Consider the following 25287-nt stretch of genomic DNA (forward strand, 5'->3'; position numbering starts at 1 on the left):
TGCACATTTTTATGCACTAAACGGCCAGTTAAAGAAAATAGGTGGTAGATCGAAATAATTTTATGAAGCCTCAAAATGTTCATTATGTCGATTTGTAAAATGATTTTGTCTCTTTAACTCCTTCATGGTGTCCCACGGGTCCACATATCAAGTCCTTCTATTTTATCTTGGAGAAACTGGGCTTGACAAGCACAGCATGAGAAACACAACCTGCGCTGTCTCTTCTCCGGGTGTCTCAGTGTGAGCTGGGTTAATTCTCAGCGGACACTGACGCGCACAAGGTCTCTCTCGCTCTCCCTCCCGCTCTCTCTCTTTCTCTCTCCCTCCCGAGGTTCCCTCCTCTATCCCGTTTCTCCTCCTCTGCACCTGCTCCTCCCCTCCTGCCTTATTATCCTCAGACTCGGAGCAGCGCTCCTTCGTCCTCGCCAAGTGATGCTCCTCGTCTGCCCGCATCACCTACATCACTGGTTTATCACAGCGCGCTCCAGGTACGGCTGCTCCGGCTCGTTTTGTTTTTTCTTTTCTCTACTGAAAACAAGCACTGAAGAACGAGTGATGGGAATTTAACCAGGTTTCCGTGAGAGAGCAAGAGAGCTGGAGGAGGGTAGGAGGACGAAGAAGCACGCAAGTCCCATCCGAGAGAAGAGGAGGGGGAAGAGGAGGAGTAGTGGAGACCGGAGAGACGGTCCCGCCGGGACAGGGGGGAGAGCGGCGGAGGATTGTGTGCTTTACATAGTTTGCAATGGACTCAGCACGCTGCTGTGTGCGGGCGGGTTGTTGGGAATCAGCTCAGTGGATGTAAGGGAAGAGCTTCTTGGAGTTGCGGTCGGTCGTTCTTCGCCTTTCCGTTTGCGATGGAGTGAGAAAGACCGCGCGCACGGCAACTTCATACCAGCCATGAAATCTGTGTTTTTCAGCCGTTTCTTCATCCTGCTGCCCTGGGTCCTCATTGTCATCATTATGATTGATATCGACAGTAAAAGAACGATCCGGGCTCCAGCAGCCGGTCGGACCGGCAAGACGCAGCGAGCCGTCCGAACCGGCGCACCGGGGATTGGTGGCTCTCAGAACCAGTCCGCCCTGCCGATTATCTACGCCATCACTCCCACTTACGGCCGTCCTGTGCAGAAAGCGGAGCTCACCCGACTGTCCCACGCCTTCCGTCAGGTGCCCCGCTTCCACTGGATCGTAGTGGAGGACTCGACTGCGCGCACGGAGCTGGTTGCGCGGTTCTTGGCCCGGTGCGGGGTGCCGTATACCCACCTACATGTGTTCACTCCCCGGAGGTTCAAGCGCGCCGGGATGCCACGCGCCACCGAACAGAGGAATGCGGCTCTGACTTGGCTCCGGCAGCACCGGAGCAGGCGGGACTCCGGTGTGGTTTTCTTCGCGGATGATGACAACACGTACAGCCTGGAGCTGTTTGAGGAGGTAATGCCTTGCCTTTGTTGTCACTTTGCGTCATAGTTATCTTTCATCACAAGAGTATCGTGAGTGTGGAGTGGGTCTGCAGAAGTGTGGAGTAGCATCTCTGACTTTTCTCCACTAAAATCTGTCGTTTTACGTTTGCATGACAACAACATCCACACAGCTCTATCTCCGTAATATAAACTTTTAAATACTACGTAACTACTGCGTTGCTTTGTCACCTGATATCTGTGTATTACCTAGGTTTGATGTGAGCTCCTTTACTCAGTACATCTTCACTCTCAGGGTAAAAATCCGACTGTCTTTGCGCCAAGCCCTCAAAGGTCACAGGAATTCCCCCTAGTGGTGTTACTGCAAAGGAATTCAAGCCTTCACAAATAGAAGTCCCCCAGTTGTCTGTGTAGGTTCTCAGTCATCCTTGGAACGAAAAGCAACTTCAGTGAAGAAGCTTCTCGGATGAGAGGTGAAACACCTTCAGAAAACTTAAAGAAGTCCAGTCGCTTTTCTTTCCAAGCTCTTTAAATCCTCCAGTTCTTCATGTTGACAGGATCCCACTGGTAAACACCCTGCCTGAGCTTCAGACCCCAGTCTTCCTCAGTCTTAGATAAAATGGTAAAACTGCTCTGGTTTTAAGCGATTGTGTCCAAAATGAGAGAGACTTTACCAAATGATGAAAATGAATGAGATGAAAAGAAAGGAGTAAAGACAATGATGGGAAGATGGAGAGTTGAGAAGAATGAATGGAGACTGTGGTGCTGCAGTCTTCTGTCTGTTAGCCCTGAATTAATTTAGTTAGCTCTGGATTTTCTTGGAGCTCTTTGAGAGTTATTTTGAATTTCAGGAAGGTGTACTTTTTTAATTACTTAGATGGATATGAACATTAAATATTTCATATAATCTCATGTAAAATGCTCTGAGGCAATATTTCCCCTAATAAGAGGCACTTAAAATCGAACTGGATTGACTAGATGTGGACTGCGAAGCAGACCTAATGATATGCCAGTATTGACCTTCTCGAGTAGTAAAGTGATACCTCCATACAGAACAACATCTACATGCGCTGTGCTGATGCATGACTGTTGTTTGTATCTTTGGGAGTTTCTTTTAACAGGCATGCTTAAAGTGAAGCCTGGGTGTATTCCTTTAGCAAAGTGCGTAGGTAATGAAGACAAAAACAGCAGAAGCATAATAAGCAATAAAACAGTCCTCTCATAAATGAGAGTCTGGAAGAATGCCTCTAATTGCCCCTCTCGCTGATTACTGCCCATCACTGATAACTGACTGCAAATCTAAAATTACTTTAGTTTGTACCAGTAATGAAATTTTAGAAGGCAGAGCATTGTGAAGTAAATTCAGAATAGTGCAACTCTATATACACATATGCGTTTGTATATTGATTTTCTCTATCTGAACATTTCCTGGCACGCTGCAGAATTTAAAAAACAAATGTATGTTTACTTAGAAAGGCTTTTCCTGTATCCATCACTACCACTGCCCGTCACAATTTCCTAAAGCCCTTCATGTAGTTCTGAATTGCTTTTTTCTGTGGCAAACAGTCCAAGCCCCAAAAGCACACAATTTGCAATGATGTAAAATCTATTAAAAACAAACAAATATTCACATTTCAGATCCAAGCAACAGTTCATTTTTGCTCAATAAATTACTTAGTGAAGGTTAATAAATTAGTAAAAATATTTGTAGAGTAATTTTCTGTAATTTGTGCTCATTATTTACACCATGCAGAATTTAAATAAAATAAATAAACAGAAAAAAACCTAGAACTGCAAACACGTCGAGAAATATCCTCATTTTTAAACAATATATTGTTATAAGTGCAGAAGTCAGGCCTATTTAATTGAAATTCGAACCTGACTAATACCGATGCCAAAATATGGTGATTTAAAAATCCAATGTGCCACATGACACACACACACACGTGTGTGTGTGTGTGTTCTTTCATAGACAGGAAACAAACAGATTTCCCTAATATTTGTTATGTATACTTATTCACTTGTTCACTTGCTCTGCCCATCTCTCTTGGAACAACTGATTGTTGTCTGTGGGAATCCAACTGTGTTTTCCGAACAGGGACGTGGTAGAGTGTCCCCTAGTGGACAGAATATGCAATGTTTTTTCTTCATTATTTATTTTTTCAATCTTTATTTATTGAAATCGTTCAAATGCCGCTAAAGTAGAGCAGCTAACATCTGTAAATCAGAAGTTACAGTTAAACTACTGATTCAAAGTGCACATATTTGCATACAGAGCAGCACTGAAAAAGCTGAAAGGCTAACATTGTAGATTAGAGGAACAAGGACAAGAGTGAGTGGTTGACTCAATGATCTATTGGACACTCACAGTGCCAACACAGTCTTCAAACTGATGGACCTAACCACCAGGTATGCAAAGGTTCAGGTACAGACTTGTTTCAGAAGAGCAGTGACGTGATTAGGCTTCCTTCTTTAGACGATTGTCCAAATAAGTTCACCATCCAAGACATAAACATTAAACACTAAACATAAACATTGTTGGAATGTTCAAAGGGCCAATAAATCCAATACAGCAGAAGTAATTATTTGCATCACTTAAGAGCATAGAAATTCTAATATAACAACAATAACATGCTGACTTTAGAAAGCACTCCCCTCTGTTGCTTACTCAATGGTGCACTTGGGCAAAAATCCACACCATCCTGAGCCCAGAGTACCAAAGTACAGCCTCCTCTGAGTCTCAGTGCTGTATTCGCTGACTTTGGCGGAGTGTAAAGGCCGTCCATTTGATTTGTTGATAGCACATTGTCTTCTCTCTGTCCTCCTTCCTGTTTCATTTCCCAGTCCTCTGTGCAGTTAATGGCCTGTCATAGAGAGATAATAGGCTGTCATACAGCAGTAATAACCTGCAGAAACTGTCCGCAGCTTTAGACTGATGACAGTAACTTTGCTCAGTGGGTGGCAATTTCACATTAGGAAACCTTACATCATTTCAAGAACAAAAATGATTCATGCAACTAAAAAACATTATTTCACAATAAACCTTCAGAAAAATATATCCACTGTGAGATTTTAATATCATGGCAGGCATGCTTTTGTAAATCTAGGTATTAAAGGGTGAATTTAGATGGTCTTAAGCCTTTCATTATACAAGACAACCTTGTGGCTAGAAAGCAATGTCTTCGTAGTGTGACTACACAAAAGTTATAGTCTTCATCTTGTTTTATTTCCGCCGCAGTTAAGTATGCTAATACTAAAACTGGATCCTTGATCACTCGTCATCATCAATAGTTAATTTTACACACCTGCCTCATAGGGATAGATAGAAAATGGGCAGTCAGGGTGTATCTTGTAGTGTTAGAGGTACAGCTGCTTGTCACTGGGCCCTAATGTACAGCTGCTGTATCCTTTGCAATTTTCTACAATTTAGAAAATGCTGTAAATAGTTTCTGATGTGTGCCATTCGTCAGAACGTAGGTGAACAACACAAAAACAAAAATGGTATGTTCTCACAGCAAAGTGTTAGGGGCATCAGCAAGGATGACTAACACCTCACAGGGTTAAAAATGTGCTAAATTAGACACAGGGTGCCTATTGACATATTGTATTTCATTATTCATGCACACAGTTGGAAATGAACTGTTTCAAATCTCTATCTGTCCTCACTGGTAACAGAAGGAAAGGACAATTTAAACCCATCCTTTGCTGTGAGACATTGGGACTAACTTCTTTCTCCATCTTTCAAAAGGCAAACAGGTTTTTTGACTGGTAACAACTGTCCCTTTTTATTTTATCCCTACTTCCAAGCGTGTCTATGCTACATTTCTCATTGTTGTTGGACAAATATTATCAAGACATACACATTGATTAGGATGTCACTTTATGTTATGTTTATCTTTCCTGGAGGACAAACTATGTGATGGGCACATGTCTGGAATAAGCTAATATTTGGCCTGACGAATATAGGCGATTTATTAGCTGAGCTACTTAACAGCAGTGGCTGAGTGATTACAGTGAGCAGTTACCTTTCATTATAGATAAGTAAATATTATAGATAAGCCATGGAATTAATGTACTATACTTAGAGTGAAGAAAATCCAAACTTAATGCATTTTTGAATGAACAAAACTAGACTGAAAAGTGAGAAAAAAAGTAAAAGTATTGCTGTTTTCATGTCTTTCTTTATGAATTCATGTTTAACAGCCTCTGCTAAAAATGACATTTTAAAAGCAAATAATGATTTTCATTGTATGACTTTGTGTATTAACCCACCCACTTATGCACCAGCTCCACAGAGTAGGGGTAATTTTAACATAGAGATGTGTACTTTTCCAAATCCTTCAAGCTGTAAGCTACAGAACAATTATGTAACTGATCATTTATATAATGTATGGTTACTGCTGGATATATTCAGGCTGAATATATAAACCTCATTCAGTATTTTGAGATTAGCCTCTAAACCTGACCATTTTGCATGTGGCTAAAACAAACCCTCCAAACCGCCGTAAACTTTCCATGCCAGCTCTTTAGAGCAGCGTTTCCCAACCACTGTGTCACGGCACATAGGCGTGCCATAAGGAAATGATCCGGTGTGCGATGGAAGATTATCTGGTTCCACCTGATTAGTACTCTAAGCACCTGGCGTGAGTAACGGGCAGAACAATTACATTCTCTTCCACTAGAGGGCAGTGCAACTACTTGCTCTAATTAAATGGGTTGCCAACTTCCAGTAAAACAGAAGAAGAAGATGAAGAAGCAGTGAGATAATAGTCACGATGCAGCGCCTAATAGCAATAGATAAATATCTGAAAAAAAAGTAGTCAGTCTGAAAATTCCAACCCAGATGAAGGCCCTAGCATGAGTAGTGCTCAAAATGACATTTTTGTTTGGTGGTGTGCCGCGTGATTTTTCTAAAGTGAAGTATGGGAAACATGTGAAACACTGCTTCAGAGAAGCTGAAACTGACATATAAACACAAAATTAGATATTCACATAATCAAGGTTCAGGCCATTACGCACTGAATGTGTTGCGTAAAAACGCCATGAAATCCAGAATTTTCCAGATGTGAACATGCCAGGTAACCTATATAGACACTGAATAATTGCGAAAAATTTGTCCCTCAAAAACACACTGTGATGCTGAACTCTGTGTTTGTGTGGTTGATGAGATGTGCTTATACACACCTGAAACATCTACAAAATCAACTTGATCAAAAAAAAAAAGAAATGGCGCAAATTCTTCCTCCTTATTCTGCTTAATCCCCACAAAATATTTGCATGGATTTTATGCCTCTGGTCTATAAATGTGTAAATATGAATTAGGAGTTAGTGTTGGGGTTGTCACTGATGACAACTTGATTTAAGAGGCAAAAAGTAAGGCATTTCTGACCTACAGTTGTGCAGTGAACAACTGCTGGAGGAAAATCAGCGTCATTGGGTGCTGATTACATGAAAATAACGTCCAGGCTGTTATCCTAAAAGAAGCAGGCTACAGGCTACTGTTGCAGAGTACTGAGCGAAATGTGTTACCCCAAACCTGTTCTCCTCCCCCCTTATGAAAAATACATTGGTACCAAGCAAATGTTTAACAGGCCTCCAAAGTGTTTCCCATCTTTCTCCGGCATCACAGTCAAAGCGACAAGTCAGGTGGAAAAGCATACCATTAAGTCGAGAGCTAAAGGGTGTATTCTTCATTTCTGCACATTAGTCAGGCCTCAGTTTGGCACGGTTTATTATTGCACATGACACGTTCCGGCTCAGTCGCCTCCCAGCACTCAATATACTGGCAGAAAATGCAAGACTCTGCATTTAATGCCTCCCATACAATTATGGCTTGATTGGCCCTTAACACAGAAGCCTGTTGGTTTCTTCAGGTGATTTTGTATTTTTGCCCTTAGAAATCAGTGTGCTGTCGTCATGGGAACGTCCTCTTTCCAGACCACATTTCTTTAGTTTGAATCGCACAGATTTTTGTCTTTAAAAATATCAGAACTTTCAGGTAACTTCTCGTGAGGACAGACAAGCTTGTAAATTGCACGTAAACTTCATTTATACCCACCGTAACGGAATTGTTACAGGGTCTGAAAATCTGTAAGGGGCAGTAAATGAGGATTCGTTGATGGTTTGGGAGTTATTTTAGGAAACTAGTATGTCCCATTGCACAATGGTAGGATCTCTCTGGTTGAGGGAAAATCAAGAGGGGCCAAGGGGATTTTAATTTGGCTATCCATTAATGAGAAGTAGCACTGTACTGCACTCAACAAATTGATATGTGAGATCTGGGATTGCATTGACATTGCTAAAAGGATGTCCAATCATAGAATCAGCTTGGTTTTAAGTCCTACGTTGTTCTTTGGAAATTTCCTCTTGACTCATAAAGTAATCAGTTTAATGTTAAATGCTTCCTCTGCGATAGGCTTTTTGCGTTTTGTAGGATTTATCTAGAGCCTTGGAAATAAAACTGGCAGAGGCACAGGCCAGAAATCAAGATAATATGATCAAGCCTTGTTGATGATATAAACCCAAACCCTGTGTTTTAGTCGACAACAGAAAGAACTTTTGTTTTAAAAAGGTGTTGAGGTTTACCAAATCTGTATTATCCTTTAAAAGCTTGCTCGTAATATTAATATGTAAATTGTTCATTTAAACATACTCACCAATAAATCCAGTATTTCAAGCCTAACCCCTTCTTTCTCTGGGTGAGTTTCTTGGTGCACAGACCGTCAGCATTAGCTGCGTAACAAGCAATCAGGAAAATTAAGCTGTGCCATTTATTTTTTTTCCTCCACTCTCCATTCCTGAAAAGCTGACTCTGGGGATGGAGGCTTTTTCAGCTGACGGCAGTATGGCAGAGCTGTTTGATTCAGCTGCAGCAACCTGTCAGCCAAGCAAGACTTTCGTCAGACCTGTTTTGAATAATTGAACTCCCCTGGCCCCGAGAGCTCCATAGCATTCACAGCAACTATTTTCTGGAGCAGCTACTGTAGGAAACAGTGCTGAAGTGTGACTCAGGAACACCTTTCTTGGATGGTTCCATAGTAGTAGTAGTAGTAGTAGTTCCATTAGTAGTTCTGTGGATGGAAGATTTTTTGAATTTTGAATCAGATGGTTCATTCTCTAAATACTTCCAGATTTTCTTTATACTTTGATGTGGTATTTGTTTTTCCTTCTCTCACATGTTTTACATCCCACTGGGGAGTCAGTTTGATGGTCAGTAATGATGTTTTCACTGGAAACATCCCAAAGACACACATATATAAACATCCAATATATCTGATCACATCACACAGCAGACTCCAGCCTGCGAGCGGCAAGCTGATGAGGAGGCAGCACAAAGAGAAACTGGTGGGATAAAGGAACCAGAGGGAAATGGGAAATTCAATTTCCTCTAACCCATATGAGCAATTATCATAATTACATAGTGTAGTGGGAGAAGCGAGGGGTGGCAGGGTTGTAATGTCAGGGAAGTGAAGCAGAAAGGAGACAAACCCTGCAGAGAGAAATTGTCCGTGGTAGGGTCGGTGAGAGGATAAGGAGGGTGGAGGGAGGAAGGTGGTGGAAAAGCTGAAGGCTTTTAAGGGCCAATGTAAGTGTAAAAAAAGTGTTATGCACCAGCTCTCTGCTTATTTCCACTGCCTTTTTTATCTGAATTGTCAGTTTGACGAAACACCCTCCCCGTGCTCTCTACTCCCTCATCAAATCTCCTGCATTCTCTTATTCACCAGGGTGTGTAACAATGACTGGGATGCATCCACGCTGAACAGAAGCTGTTTTATTTGGAGATAAATATTTTTCTATGATTTCATAGTTTCATCATAGTTTAGAATATATCTACTGGTAATATTGTATAATGTCACAGAAATATTGAAATTGAATTTTGGTTAGCAAAGATTGATGTGATGGTTTTTTTAGCACCTGTATGTGAGGATGTTGGTAACAGTGGGATGTTTGATGATGCGTTGCATTGTTGCAGTCATGGAGGTTCGTGGATAATTTTATCTGCTAATTCAACATATTGATCACTGGCTGGTGTCCTTCCCTCAGGATGTGTTCAACATTAGAAGGAGCGTTGAAGGACATAGTCCAAGCTTTTGGAAAGTAGGCTTATTTGCATTCTTTCAGAGAAACATCCGTCTGATTTATTTGTGTTAACACCAGTGTTGGGACTAACGCGTTACTTAATAACGCGTTACTGTAACGCGTTATTAAGTAACGCGTTACAGTAACTACGTTATTATTGTGGTAACGAGCACGGTAACTAGTTATTATGCCAAAATCAGGAACGCGTTAGTCGTTACTGGGATTTAGATAGGCTCGTTACTCGTTACTTCGTGTGGTGGCATCGCGGAGCTTCCACAGATTCAGTAACATTAGCAAGTGGTGGAGGTCAGCAGGTGGAGGAGGGAAAGGGGAGGCAGGAGGAGGAGAGATCCGAGGCAGCCGCTGGTCCGAGTGTCAGGTGAACTGAACTTCAGGTAAGAAGTTATGACCTGCAGTCTATCTGGGTCAGATATGAACCAAGTTTAGGTGGAGTTTATTTTCGTTATGCTGACTTTTTCCGTACTGCGTACTAGCTAGCATGACGGAGTTTCTATACAGCTGGGTGGTGCTATGATGTTACTGATGTTGAACTTTATTTTGTTCATAAGGTTAGTTAGTAGAGTTGCCAACCGTCCCGTAAAAAACAGAATCGTCTCGTATTCAGAGAAAATATTAGAACAAAGAACACTTCTCCAACATGTGACAAGGACTCCAGACCATCACAGACTACAGGACCACCAAACCCTCCCCCGCATCCTCTGATGTCTCCTTCCTCAACGAGCTCAAGAACTTTTATGCTCGTTTTGAGCGAGGGAACCCCACAACCACAACCAAAGCAGACGTGACGCCAGACCACCAACCTCTGACTCTCTCCCCCACCGATGTAGGAGCGGTGCTGAGCAGGATCAATGTCCACAAGGCTGCAGGTCCTGATGGCATCCCCGGGCGTGTTCTCAGAGCATGTTCTGAGGAGCTTGCAGGAGTGCTCACAGACATATTCAATCTGTCCTTGGCCCACTCTGTGGTACCGGCCTGCTTCAAATCCACCTCCATCGTCCCGATACCCAAAAACTCCAACCCATCTAGCCTCAATGACTACCGCCCAGTAGCACTCACCCCCATCATCACTAAGTGCTTAGAGCAGCTGGTCCTAGCACACTTCAAATCCTGTCCCCCCCCCCACCCTGGACCCCCACCAATTCGCATACCGCCAGAACAGGAGCACAGAGGATGCAGTCTCCATCGCACTGCACTCTGTCCTCTCACACCTGGACAACAACAACACCTACGCCAGAATGCTGTTTATAGACTTCAGTTCAGCATTCAATACAATCCACCCCTCACAGCTCATCAGGAAACTGACAGACCTGGGCATCAGTTCCCTCATCTGCAAATGGTTACTGGACTTCCTGACCAACCACCCCCAACATGTCCGGCTGGATAACCACTGCTCATCTACAATCACAGTGAACACTGGTGTACCACAAGGCTGTGTGATGAGCCCTTTCCTCTACTCCCTCTTCACCCACGACTGCAGACCTGCTGATGGTTCCAACACCATCATTAAGTTTGCAGATGACACCACGGTGATTGGCCTCATCAGTGACAACGATGAGGCCGCCTACAGGGAGGAGGTGGATCGTCTGGCTGAGTGGTGCGACAGAAACAACCTGCTGCTTAACACCGAGAAGACCAAGGAGCTCATCGTGGACTACAGGAGGAATGCTGACCCACATCCACCCATCCACATTAAGGGGACGGCTGTGGAGCGTGTGAGCAGCTTCAAGTTCCTGGGAGTCCACATCTCCGAGGATCTCACCTGGACGACCAACTGCTCCAAGCTGGTCAAGAAGGCTCACCAGCGCCTCTTCTTCTTGAGGACTCTAAGGAAGAACCACCTGTCCTCAGACATCGTGATGAACTTCTATCGCTGCACCATTGAGAGCATCCTGACCAACTGTATAACAGCCTGGTACGGGAACTGCTCTGCCTCGGACCGGAAGGCGTTGCAGAGGGTCGTGAAAACTGCCCAGCGCATCGCCGGAGCACCACTTCCTGCCATGAAAGACATCTACAGGAAGCGGTGTCTGAAAAGGGCTGGGAAAATCGTCAAAGACCCCAGTCACCCATCACATGGACTCTTCACCCTCAAACACACAATAATAACACGGACTGAACCACCACTCACAACCACCAGCACTTTATATAGCCTCTGTAGGAATTATCCACATATCTCACTTATCTTAACTGCACTACTGTATAGTTCTGTGTAAATAATCATTCTGTACATACAATAATTTTTAATCCTACAACTGTTTATAACTGTTTATAACTGTTTATAACTTGCATAGTTCCCATTTCTGTATAACTGTATATCTCAGATTTCTGTAAAGTTATTTATTTCATATTTATATCCTGTACATAGCTTGTACTACAGCCTGTACATACCTATAGTTATAGAATATTCATAACATACTTCATACCGTGTACATTATAACACACCATAATAGACCCATTTCTGTAATATACTTAAATATCTATATTATTGCTAATATATATTGTAATATACCTATATCATGGCTAAAGCACTTCTGGATGGATGCAAACTGCATTTCGTTGCCCTGTACCTGTGCATGTGCAATGACAATAAAGTTGAATTCTATTGTATTCTAATTCTAAAATATTAGGCGTTTCGTATTAAGGTGAAAAGGAATGCAGTTTGTCCCGTACATCAGCTAGAATGGAAAAAGACACAAAGCTGGAGCTGCACAGCTGCCTCTTCTTCTCTCATTCTCTCCCCCTCCCTCTCCTGTTTCTACTTCAATCATGAAACTGATCAATGATCAGCTGATTGGCTTTTCTCTCTTGTTTGTTTATCGCCCACTTTGCGCCAGAAAGAGGGAACCAGCGGAGGACGCGCTAAACAACAGCAGCACGTTTAAGCTTGATCAGCTGTTGTTAGAATTTATTTGATATTAATTTCTAGTATCAGCTGATTTTTGCTGGAGCCACAGCTGTAAAAGCTGCTGGTCATGATGTCGGTTTGTTTATCTGGTGAGAGGGAAACATGAAGATGAAACCAGGAGATGTCCTTACTGAATCATCAGAGCTGAACAGGTGATGGAGAAACAGGTTTACCTTTTAGGTGACATGAATGAGTTGAAGTTATGAACTGTTTCTGAGAGACAAATAACACCAGGATCCTTTTTCTACGTAGCTGACAGCTGGTAACTGTGCAGGGACGGGTCTAAAATATCTAGCTTTTAAAAAATAATTATCTGAATCTAACAACAAACGATTGATAGATTGATACATATTTACCATCAAAACTGTGTACATCACTGTCACAACAGCGTTTGTTTTCATTCAAAGGCTTTATCATCAGCAGATTAAACTGATTAAACATGCGACCCCTCTGGACAGCTGAGACAATGAGACGGCTAAACAACAACAACAGCTGGTTATAAGGTTACATTACACCAGGTAATATTAGGCTCGGGTGTCTGAGTGTATGAGAGTTAATTTGCTAAGGATCCGAGTCCAGCAATGTTAGATCCGCTTAAAAAAAAAGCTCTCATTCAGGGACAAAATGGTCTTAAAAACATAAATAGTTTTTGTTGTGTGGGCTGATAATGTTGTTTTTGTTTCTGGATGGATTTAACCAGGATGAACAATTTCATAAACACAAATATTCCATTCATTACAGATGTGACGGATTGTTAACTGAACATTAACTGGGATGATCCAGAAAGTCAATGAGATATAATGCAGATTAGGAAACAGGAAGCATTCAAGGACTTACTGGTATTCACAGTCAACTGAGGAGGAAGCTTTGTCCCAGATTAATTATAAACAATTGCTAAGTTATATCAATACAAATTAAAACAAGTACACTCAAAGAGCTCAATACTTTATTACAACATGCTACGTCAGCCTGTTATAGCATCAGTGTAACATCGTAGGACATCATATAGCAAAAAAGTGTGTTGTACAGCTCTGTCCGAGCTCTTTCGGATGATATATTGCTCGATATAGTTTCTTGGAATTTTTTTTTTCCTGTCAACTTTGACCTTGGGTGCTAACAATGAAGGTCAAGGTCAGATACACACATATTTGGTGTGATCTGGACCAGAATTTCACCAAAATTAAATCAGCTCGAGCTGTTATTGGTATCTACTATCATACAAAATTTGAAAATGATATCTTGAATCCTGTGGATGCTAGACTGCTAACAGACAAACCAACAAGCAAACAGCATTGATGACATAGTTCCTCCCTTTGGGGGAGAATAAAACCACTGGATTTACCATATTTTCCTTGTACACAGAATTATGATGTGTATACAGTAAATATACACTTACACTGATGCATTCGCATTTGACAGCAGATGTAGAGAGGTGCGAATATTCTCCTTTACGCGCACGTACCTTCAGCTCATCAGTTTTTGCCACATAAACCCATAAAGCCTTGAACATGCACACATATCATGCACCATTGCATCAGTTTCATAGCCCATACTCAGCCCCTCTAATTCGAGTCATTCATTTTCTCCTACCTCATTTCTCCCCCTCCCTTTTCTCCGATTGCCTCTGCCGTGCATATTAATAACACGCAGATAAAAATACGCTTGATTAAAATCGCAGCCGGCCCAGCCACCCCGGCACTCGTCACTGCGCGTAAACAACACAATGATGGCTTGCTCCCTCCGGGCCAGGAGGCAGGAAACGAGAACATCCATAATGGATTTCATATACTTCATCATCCAGAGTCTCTTTGTGTGTACACACAATTCACTTCTCACCTATTTGTTTGCAGAAAGGGGAGTCAGAGTTGATTACCCAACCAAGCTCTGGTGCTCCCAGACAGAGTGTCCTGGCTGCAAGTCAAATGAAATGTGATTCTTCTCAGCACTGGATGTTTTACCCCCAGCTTTTCTTTTGTTTACTTGTAAATAGCATGCGTTTACTGACTGAGCTGGCGCCGCTGTAATTTGTCAGGACTTACAGGTTGTCGAGCGCTCGGCTGCATCTGAAATTATTTTTCATGTGATGAATTATTTGTTATCCCAGCGCGGCGTCTGCCCTCTGGTGAAGATATTCATGTTGATAATGAGACGGGAGCTCCGGGCTCCACTATACGTCCTGAACTGATGCAGGATATAGAACGAAGGCCTTCACAGATCTATCAGTGAAGCAAAGAGAGTGTGGAGAGTCAGAGCTTGTCACCAAGTGTTATCAGATGGAGGGGACGAAATGTCAATTTTCTTGAGTCATTTGCTTTTTTTCCCAATTCTACGCCCATATCTGTATTTGTACACATAGATTTATTTTTCTCCATTAGAGCATTAGATTGCACACCTGCAGGCCTGAACTAAAAGTCAGGTGACAACCAACTCAATAATAATACCAGCGATTCATGGCTGGACCCACTTGGCTGAGGTCCACCGCCTCATCTAGAATCCAAAACACAGTGGTTATTATCCTGAGGGCTTGTTGATTGTGGGGTAGTCTTATCACTTTGTTTCTGCTTAGAGTCAAAATTGGTCCAGAAAGACAACTGCACCTCAAAGAAAGCGTGTGTCAAGAAACTGGAAGTATTCCAGCAGTGGCTGCTTTCCACAGTCAGCTGAGGAAGAAACCCTTTGCTGCATGATCCTTAGGTCATTTAGCCAGACAATAGTTCTCAAGAATCAACCAACCAAGGCAACCGACCTCTCTAGGATTAGATTTAGAACTTGAGTTATCTTACCCATCCATTTCTTATCCATTTGAGGTCCGAGTAATCATTGACCCAACCATAACCCCATAACCCAGACACTAGGCAGTCAGAATAAGTCAATTTTTAAAAACTAGATTTTTTTTCCCCAAGTCATGAAAATCAGGGAACAAGGAAGAGAAGACCATTTAACCAAAACCAAACTTTTGGTTGGTGTCTTTTTATTCTTTTTAATCTTCTTGGAACAGCAAATGAAAAAAAAAACCTTTAAGAGAAAACTTATGATACTGAAAAGGACTTCATTTCAAAAGTGACTGCCACACACATACTGAACATATTAAAACCACCTGCATTACATTATAGTCCATTGAAAGTTTTAAATGACTTTAAAGTTTGATTCTTGTGTGAAGATGTGCTGCACCTCTCAATTGTTTATAAAAAATATTTTGTGGCTTTTATCCCCATATAATAGCTTGCAAGGCAGTGGCATACACTATTAAAGTAGAAAATATAGTTAGACAGACTTTATTTCACAGGACAAATCCATCTATCCAGCGTTTCTTGTTTGTTTTTTACAAAGTGAGTTCCCCCTTCTCTTCTTAGTCTGTGCTCACCTGTCAGCTTTGACAGAAACATCTGTATTTGCAACCAGTTCTCATTTCCACAGGTCAAATGTTCCTGTTTTGTCAGAGCCACTGTCTCTCAGGGATACACACAACCTCCCCTGTAGGCTGCTGGAATAGCTCCAGTTTCCTGACCTGCTTTTGAACTTTGTCCTCCTTAAGAAAAGCCTCTTTAAATATGCCACAGAAGCCAACAACACATAAAATATAAAAATGAAGAAAGAAAAAGCATCTGTCCGAGAGCTGTGAGAAATCTGTTGCCTTATTCCTGCTTCTTATTTTCAAGTCAAGCCAAAGTGACCCTCATGTCACTGGGAAATGAACCACTGCTCACAGTGGGCAGCCAGCCACTGTTAACATGTTACTGCCTCCTCCACTGGCAGTTACAGCCTCTCAATGTACATTTTCAGCCGTGAGCCTTCCCGTGAGCTGTCCATGGTGCTGAAACACAAACTGTGTTTTTCATTCCTCTGGGAACTTCCATTACAGATCCAGAAAAGTTGATGTTGTTATGAAACACCAACTCAAAATGATTTGTTTGTGTTTGTGTTTGTGAGGGGGAAGTGTCTAATGCCATCGTAGAGGTGGGAGAATTCCTGGCAAATAAAGGAGATTGTTGTGGTTGACTGGATTTGAAATGGAGCCTCCTTTAGGGCTGGTGCAAAGCTGTTGAACAAGTTAAGTTAGGACGATACATACAGCTGAATTCCCTCAGTAAGGTTCAACAATTGTTCTGATAGGTTTTAGAAAAAGCATGGATGTTTTTCAGTGTGTACTGTCTCAAGACAGACTGAAATAATAACACAGGGAGGAGATTTGACTCCATCTAAGGTCACTCTGTTCCCACAAACCAACACACGGCTAAATTTGTGTGTTATTTAGGATTGTCACAAAATGAGATTTTCACTGTGCAGTGTTTAAGGTGATCGTTGACTCGGTCTAAAGTTTACTAAAATGAAGAGTGTAAAAGTTCAAAGGGCGACCGTGGCTCAGGGGGTTGGGAATCGCATCTGTAACCGGAAGGTCGCCGGTTCGATCCCTGGGCTCTCTGTCCTGGTCGTTGTGTCCTTGGGCAAGACACTTTACCCTACTTGCCTACTGGTGTTGGCCAGAGGGGCCGATGGCGCGATATGGCAGCCTCGCTTCTGTCAGTCTGCCCCAGGGCAGCTGTGGCTACAACTGTAGCTGCCTCCACCAGTGTATGAATGTGAGAGTGAATGAATAGTGGAATTGTTAAGCGCTTTGGGTGCCTGGAAAAGCGCTATATAAATCCAATCCATTATTATTATTAAAAGTTTGAGAGTTGCTTCACACGGTTTAGAATCAAAACACAAGAATCACAGCTTTTATGGTGTTTTCACGAGAAACAGGGAGCATGGGAGCTAGCATGTCTAACTAAGCTCGTCCCCCTTTCAGCACAACTTAAATAGTTCTGATTGGACCTCGTCTTCTCGGCCAGAAAGAAAAGGTCACTGAGAAAAACTGTGATAAAAATCACTGGTCAACAAAATTAATACAAAATCTGTACAATAAGTACAATGACATCTTTTTTAGGATGTTAGATGTTTTGCTTTAAATACTTTAATTGTTAATTGTCATAGTTTTCTTCATTGGTAGGAGGCATTTAGGAATCTCCAAAAGACAAACTGTGTTTGTCATGTTGGTCTAAGATGAAATCACCCAGAATATAAATGCCACAAATTTGGAACCAGCGGTCAGTTGTACCTAATCTGAGCTCACCACAGTGAGATTACCCCTCTTGACAGAGAAAGAGTGAGACAGCAAAGGTATCAAATACAAACGATACAAACTGGCAAACAAGTGTTTGTGTTTTTGATTGAATTGCTCCTTGGCTCCACTTCTTTTTCAGCTTTTCATTCGTCTTTATTCTCACCCTCTCCTCCACCTTTCCTTCCATCATCCTTTGCCTCATACTAATGTAGAGAAGCAGAGAGACGCTGTTAGATACGACTGTTGAACGCGTGACCCGTCAGGGCCAAAGATGTTCCCACAGCGTTCAAATGTAAAGCAAAGGAATCTTGACCAAGCACATCGATGTTTGGCGCTGGTGCAGAGATTGGCCTCACATTTCATTATTACAGAAGACAGCAAGGTGTCTATTATTCAGACTGGATGGTCCTGGGAGGCACCTTTTTATTCATATACAAGCTTGTGATTTTTAAAAGGTTTTGATAATGTGTGCTGGCTTCTGTGTACAAATATACAGTATCAGCATCAATATTCAATATATTGTGCTATACTATACTGTAATATAGTACTATAGTGGGATCCCCCATTATTTAAAACCTGTTCAGGTGAAAGAAAGTGATTTGCCCAGCATTGGAAAGAAAAACTCTTAGTCTTTCTTTAAGTACAGGTGTGGACAGAGAGCATGTACGGTCCACACAGAGATGTTTCAGCTGAAGGTTTGCCGTTCTTATCTAGAAAAAAATTTATTTTGCGTCCACAAGCTCCGCTGTATGCTCTTGTAGCAAACTTGTTGTTTTCCTTTTCATTGTTTTCCTTCCTCTCTTCAGTCCCTGTGGGGGACGTGTGGAGCTTGTTCGTGATTTCAAACCTGATCATAAGGGTGAGGTCTGCGGTTTCTGGCTTTCTGACAGAGTTGTTTGTGTTCTCCGGTTCTCACAGGATAGCTCACTCTGGGAGTGACACAGTACAAGACTAAAACCAGCCTTTGTAATTCTTCTGTTTGTTGTCATCCTTTATCCAACATCATCATTTTGCTGTGGTCTGCTGTAATGAATAGACTTTATTGATTTCATAAAGCCGAATGCCAGAACGTGTGTATTCTTTCCTTCCTAGTGTACAAACTATTTGCACATTGCTTTGACAATATGGATTTACTCACCTTCCAGTGGAAAACACACATTAAAAAGCATGCGCACTCACTCATATACACATTCTCTACACTCCCTAAAATAGAAGCCTTCTGTGCAGAGGATTACATTCAGTGTTTTATAGATATTTTTCTTTGAGTCAATGCTCTCAAAGGATTGCTGCACTGTTGGTGAGTCTTTAAGCCGTTGAGTGAAACAGGACTTCAGCACAAGAATTTTCCCAGATAAATATATGATATCTCCGAACAATAAGAGCTCGAAATAGGAACAAAGTGCTTTTGTTAGTATTAAAAATTAAGAGATGACAGAAAACTGTTTCATAAAAGATGGAGTGAGCTTTCTCTGGTTTACTCCTAAATTGGCAGTACGCTTGATGCATTTAAGCAATAAAGGACTGAATGCAGAGCTGCAGTTAGAGCTGCCAAGTGAGACACCTAAGAAGTTCCTGTATGACAGTCTGTATATGAAGTCTAACAGTTGTTCATCGTTAATTTCAGAAGATGTGGTCAGATGTGTTGAAGGCACACTGGACTGCCCCATATCGAGCCTGCTAACTTTTTCTGTGCCCAAACGTCTGCTGCATCGGCTGCTGTGTATGTTTTTTGTTCATTGTGCTGCACTTTGGTCAGAGGGGCCGATGGCGCGATATGGCAGCCTCGCTTCTGTCAGTCTGCCCCAGGCCAGCTGTGGCTACAATCGTAGCTGCTTCCACCAGTGTGTGAATGTGAGAGTGAATGAATAGTGGAATTGTAAAGCTCTTTGATGCAATCCATTATTATTATTATTATTATTATTACTGCTGTGTGTCTTGATGTTTCAGTACTCCACATCAGAGTTAAAAAAATACTCACTTTTCGTTCTTGTCATTTCGATTTTGTTATGGAAAATGACCACATAAGCATACAAGTGCTGACTGCAAATAAACTACTGGCTTGGTGTTTTGTCATAACAGATGCATAGTTGCGTGCAATTTTGTGTTTTTCCATCCATATGGCAGGATTTGTCTTTGCCAATGGGGCACTTGCAGGTGCTTTAGTTTACTGACTGACCCTCCACAAGTTCCAGCTCGTTCTCCAGCCTGCTGTCTCCCTGGAGCGTCAATTAGCGCCGTCAAATCTGCCGCTGTGGCTCATTTACAGACACACTTTCCTTTGACATCTGGTTTCTGACACACTGGTTTTTAGCACTAGTGCTGTCCACGAGCAGAGCGACTGCTGACAAGAAGCACATTAACCCAGAAAAACCACATCTTTGTAAACCTAACCAAGTAGTTTTGAATCTAACCAAGAATGTTTCAGCACCTAAACCAAACAGAGTAGTGATTTAAATTGAAAGTAAAAAATACTGAGCTATCCCTCAGCCTCCTAGCACATACACGCATTTATCAAATCCTACTCTTATATCGGCAACTCCCATTAAGAAAGAAATCAACCTGGAGCAAATAGTTGAAATATACAATAATTGTCAATAATGTTCAGTATACGATATCATGATGGTCCTGGTGACTTTATTATTATTACTACCTAAAAATAGTTTTAATATAGACTATTCTAAAAGTAAGATGGCCTTGCAGTCACATTGAGCCCAGTCTAATGGTCGAGGTTGAACAAGTACACAAGTACTGCTGATACTACTACTGCTCAAAGAGTATTTGTAATGTTGCTAAAACTTTTAAAAGACCGCAGACTCACGGCATCAGTTTAGTTTGCTGACTGTTGCTAATGTAAGCACGGCCAGCACCAGCAGTCTGTTTCCCTGCAGATTATTGTGCACACCTGTGCACAATGTATTCATGCATTATGAAAATAAATATGCATTTAACCAATATTTCTGATGCTAACCAGTGGGAGCAGCAGTGTTTACTCTTCTAGTAGACAGCAACAGAAAGGAGGAAGCAGTTTAGGTACACACTAATAATGATCTTCCTCTTAACTTACTGTAGATGTGAAGAGGTGATGGAAGTCAAAGAGATTAATTTGGTCAATCGTGATGATGTATTGTAACGAAGCTGGATGTTTTTTGTTACAATAACTTACATGATTTATGCAAGACACCCTGACTTGTGTAGCACGCCAGGACCACTTCCCATAATTATTTGACCTAACTAATCTGATGAGTGCATCAAGTTCTTAAATAACTGGAATTTGCATCTTACACGATATAAGATATTAAATTTACATTTAGAGGGGTGATGTGCCTTATACCATGTGGCTGAGGCCATTAAATTACACTCATTAAATTACAAGTATCCTTTAATGCCATGCATCAAATTGTTTCCTAATGCTGTTCCAAAAATCCAGCAACGCAGATTATAGTAATTTGCATACTTGCACTGTGACAGGGTCACACACACACTAAAAAGTTTGCTTTTGCATTTGTGGTTAGAATTCAGCTTTTCTTTGAGATGTGAAAGGAGAATTATTTTTGGAGGTCACTATAGACATGCTGCTGCCTCTGCTTTTATTCTTTCCTTTCATTCTGCTTTTTGGTTCATTACCGGAGATGTAAGACACAGTTTGTATCTGTCTGAAAAGGCCTTGTCTGGGAACTGTCATCTCTCCTTTACATGGTGATGGAACTCTGGTGAACTTAAAAAGGTGTAGGACTCATTGATGCTTTAGAAAAAACTGCTTTTAATTCACTCAATTTCAGTTTAAACTCAGTTTTATTTATTTACAGTAGCCTAAATTCACAACAACACAATCCTATCATATTATAGAGAAAAGCCCTACATTTAGACGATCCCCTATGAGCAGCACTTGGCGACAGTGGGAAGGAAGAACTCCCTCTTAAGAGGAAAAAGCCTCTGGCAGAAGCAGGCTCAGGCATATGCAGCCATCTGCTGAGACTAGTCAGGGGTACGCTGGGAAACAGAAAAGAAACTTCACTTTGCAAGTGGACGTGTGCAGTGACCTGAAAGTTCACGTTAAGCTCAAAACACCAGACTCGTGCTGTACCTGCCTTTTTCTAAGCCTCCCTTCTGTTTGCTATTCTGTTTGTGCCTCTTTTTGTCACATTATTTGATTCATCTGCCGAAAGGGCATCGGGGAATGACAGTGTGTCCTGTGCGCTCAGCCAGCCTTCTCTGTGCAAATAAAGGTTTAAGTTTGTGCTGCAAACTTTTTTCCATGGCAGCAGCAGTCTGCAGACGATGGCATGAAAACCCAGCATGCGCTAAAGCAGTTTCCACTGAGCAGAATAATGTACCATCTGTTGAAACACTGTCACCCCACAGCTTTGTTTGGCTCCCAGCAAACATTTTGACATTGAACTGTTGTTGATAGGAAGCACTGCGCCGTGTTGAAAATGAAAATTGAGACAGCATCTGTACTTGGCTGTTTCCTTCGCCAACCAAAAGACTGCATTTCAGGGATCCAGAGCTGCTGTGATCTTTTTTATCATACACATATAATATCATGTAAAAAACTTGATTTTGATTCCTGCTTGAAATCTTGAAGGTCACGTGTTTATTCTGAATCAATTCATTATGCCCCTCTAGATCAACAGATTCCCTGTAACACGTAAGTCCACAGTCTGGACACGGTTCCACTTCGACCTGACGAATGAAAGCTATAAACCGACATCAAGAACATTTACTTCAGTATGCAGAGGTTCAACCAGCATTCATATTAGACAGATGTATTTTAACTAGGCTGTATAATGGATTATTGACTTCTTACTCCTTTTTTTCCAACATCAATATGAACTTGGTCATACTCATATTTCGCTCAGCTGTTGAGTTTCTGACTAAACAAGCAGCAGATGTGAATTGATTTCCTCTAAACCAACACAGACACTTTTAAAACCAATTTTAGGCAAAATTGACAATTTAATAACAAAATTCTGCAGAACAGAGGTGTTAGGGTGAGTGCAAAGCATTTTCTTTCCTGTTCCAATATGATGAGGAAACCCTGGCATCTGGGATCTGCAGATATCGAGTACCGATCTGATGCTGGTGTTTGAATTTAGGAAATTCTGCAATGTTCAGTAACGTTTTAACATGCTTAAAGATATAAATTTATACAGCCAAGTACATTTTTGGTATTAATTTAGAACAATTCCGCCATGCACGTATAATAATAACTTAAGTGTGATGTAATGTGTATTTTGGTTTCAGCGATCCACTTAAGTTTTGTTTGTTTGTGTTTCAAATCAAACGAGCCTTCTGCTCGACCACCTCTGATTTCCATAAAAATTATATGGTAGAAAATGTGAACATTTATAAGGATTACTGTGAAATTTTAGCTTCATGTATCAAATACTTTTCAAGGCAGATTTTTTTGAAAAATGCCCAGCTGAGCCATCTTCAGGCCTTTTTGTTGCACGTTGAAATCTGAGGCAATGTTTTGATCTCAAAGTCTATTAAATACAAAAGCCTGAAATTTTCACTGATTTTTCTTATCAAAATAAATCAGACTGTCATTTGGGACAGATAAAGAACATCAAAAAAATATCAGAGTATTGATGGATTAAAATGTGAAAGAAAAAACATCCAGCACTCCTGAAAAGCCTCATATGTGAGCACACATTCATTAAAAACATGCAGATTGTATTTTGTTGGCATATTTTTCATTTTTGCCACCATCAACCAGGGGCGGAGCGGGGGGGTGGCTTACGGGGCTTAAGCCCGGGTTGTTTTGTCAGAAGCCCGGGGTATTTTGGAGTGTAATTTTTTCATAGTTAGATGTCTGGCTGACAACTGTATAAAACAAAAAGTACACACAATATTCGAAGCAGAGGCGGAGCCAGACATTTGAAACACCCGGGGCTTAGCCCAAAGAGTAGTATGCATGTGGGATTTTTTTTTTTTTTTTTGGGGGGGGGGGGGGGGGGTGTAGAAATGACTGAAAGATTAATAGGCTCTGTTCAAAAAAGAATGACTTCATATAGGGAAAAATATATATCACATGTGCAGGACGCCTTAAACTAGTTTTTTAATTAAGCAGCAAGGCAGAACAAGGTCAGGGCTGCATCAAGACACGAGGACTAAACCCCAATTCAACCAGACCCAGAACTGATCCAGAATTAAAACAGGACTACAACAGTTCAAAATCAGGACTACTGAGGACTTAACCAAGACAGAACCAGAATCAGAACTAGATGATAGCACTAAAAATCATCATAGACCTGCACTACACTTATTTTTTAATTCTACCAAAGTCCACTATTTAGATTGAGAAAAGTTTATATAATTATTTAGCCTTGTTGTGCAAACAAGCCTGCAGAACTTAATAAATACAGAATTTGAAAAATAACAAACCTAAAAAGAAACACTAGGTACGAGATACATGAGGACCTGTGATACGGTGATACTTTTGGTAAACAACCATTTGACTAACATGTGTGTCTCACCTGCTCTTGTTCATCTGTTCTGTCCTCGTTCTCCTCTCTCTCCCTCTTTGTGCTGACAATCATCAAATATACAGTTGAAACCAGATATTTACTCTTCAGATAAAAACACTTTTTTAATTGTAACATCAAATCAGACTAAATGTTTATTTCTTTAGATTGATAAATATAAAAACATATTTGTTAACTTTAAGAGTGAAGAGAGAAACTGTCTGTATTTCTTAATTGCAAATGGCACCAAATTGTATTCAAACTTGAGCCACACTTATGGAGCTCCACAGTTCTTTTCCTGGTGTTTTGGTTGATATCTCTTGATTTTCCCATGTCAAAGAAACAGGCTCTGTGTTTTGCCTTATATGCATCCACAGCTGTGCCACCAATTTACTCACATGGACTCTACTAACCTATCAGAAGCTTCTTCAGCTCAGAATGGAATCGTCTGGAGTTTTCTTATTAATTAACAATAAATTTAGTGTATATGTACTCCTAAATTTGATGAAAGTGATAAAAATAGATCTCTCTCTCTCTTTATTCTGACATTTAACTAATTCAAAATATATTTCAATATTTATCTAAAACAAAAGTTTACTCTAAATTGATGTTGTGCAGTAAAAATGTTTTATGTTTTCTCCCTAAAGTGTAAATATCTGGTTACAAATGTGAATATCCTGCTGTGTACTGAAATCCCTCTTGTTTTGCATAGAAATATACTGAACAACATACAAAGCATAATATATAAAATAACATTTACCTGAGTTTTTTCTTTGAAAGAAGCCTCTAATGTCCATTCTTATATTTCAGTACATAACTGAATCCGAATTAGTCGGGGAGGGTAAGAACTGAAAATATGAAATAAACACACGTAAGCTAAGACTCTAAAAAATAGCATTTGTTCGGCTTTTCATTTCGCCATTTGTTGATTCACTTGAAGAGCAAGTAAAATAATATTGGTCAAGTGATCAGTTTCATATCAATCTTTCGTGATGCACCGTCATATTTACATTATTTGTACGGTACGAATGATTTGCTTTGGTACCTGGTCAAACTTAAGCTCTCCTTAGTATGGCTGGCTCCGTCTCTCCAACAGCGCACTCACGGGCAGCAGCTGCCCCGCCCCCTCGCTCAGTCGCTTAGTGCCTGAGCTTGGATCATACCAATATCAGGGGGGGATTCACGCACAGTCGTAAATTCCCACAGTGTGCACTATGTGCTTCGAATATTGTGTGTACTTTTTGTTTTATACAGTTGTCAGCCAGGCATCTAACTATGAAAAAATTACACTCC

General features: G+C 41.1%; 1 protein-coding gene across 1 annotated transcript in view; it reads left to right on the forward strand.

Moving 5' to 3' along the window:
* Nucleotides 1-206: 206 nt before the first annotated feature.
* b3gat2 (beta-1,3-glucuronyltransferase 2 (glucuronosyltransferase S)) overlaps nt 207-25287 on the forward strand; it is a 63945-nt gene continuing 38864 nt past the window's right edge. Inside the window, exon 1 of the mRNA XM_080869354.1 lies at nt 207-1431. Coding sequence (XP_080725480.1) covers nt 898-1431 — 534 coding nt within the window. The 5' untranslated portion in view covers nt 207-897. The remainder of the gene's footprint in view (nt 1432-25287) is intronic.

The sequence above is a fragment of the Rhamphochromis sp. 'chilingali' genome, assembly GCF_963969265.1.
Source record: "Rhamphochromis sp. 'chilingali' genome assembly, chromosome: 20".
NCBI classification, from domain to species: domain Eukaryota; kingdom Metazoa; phylum Chordata; class Actinopteri; order Cichliformes; family Cichlidae; genus Rhamphochromis; species Rhamphochromis sp. 'chilingali'.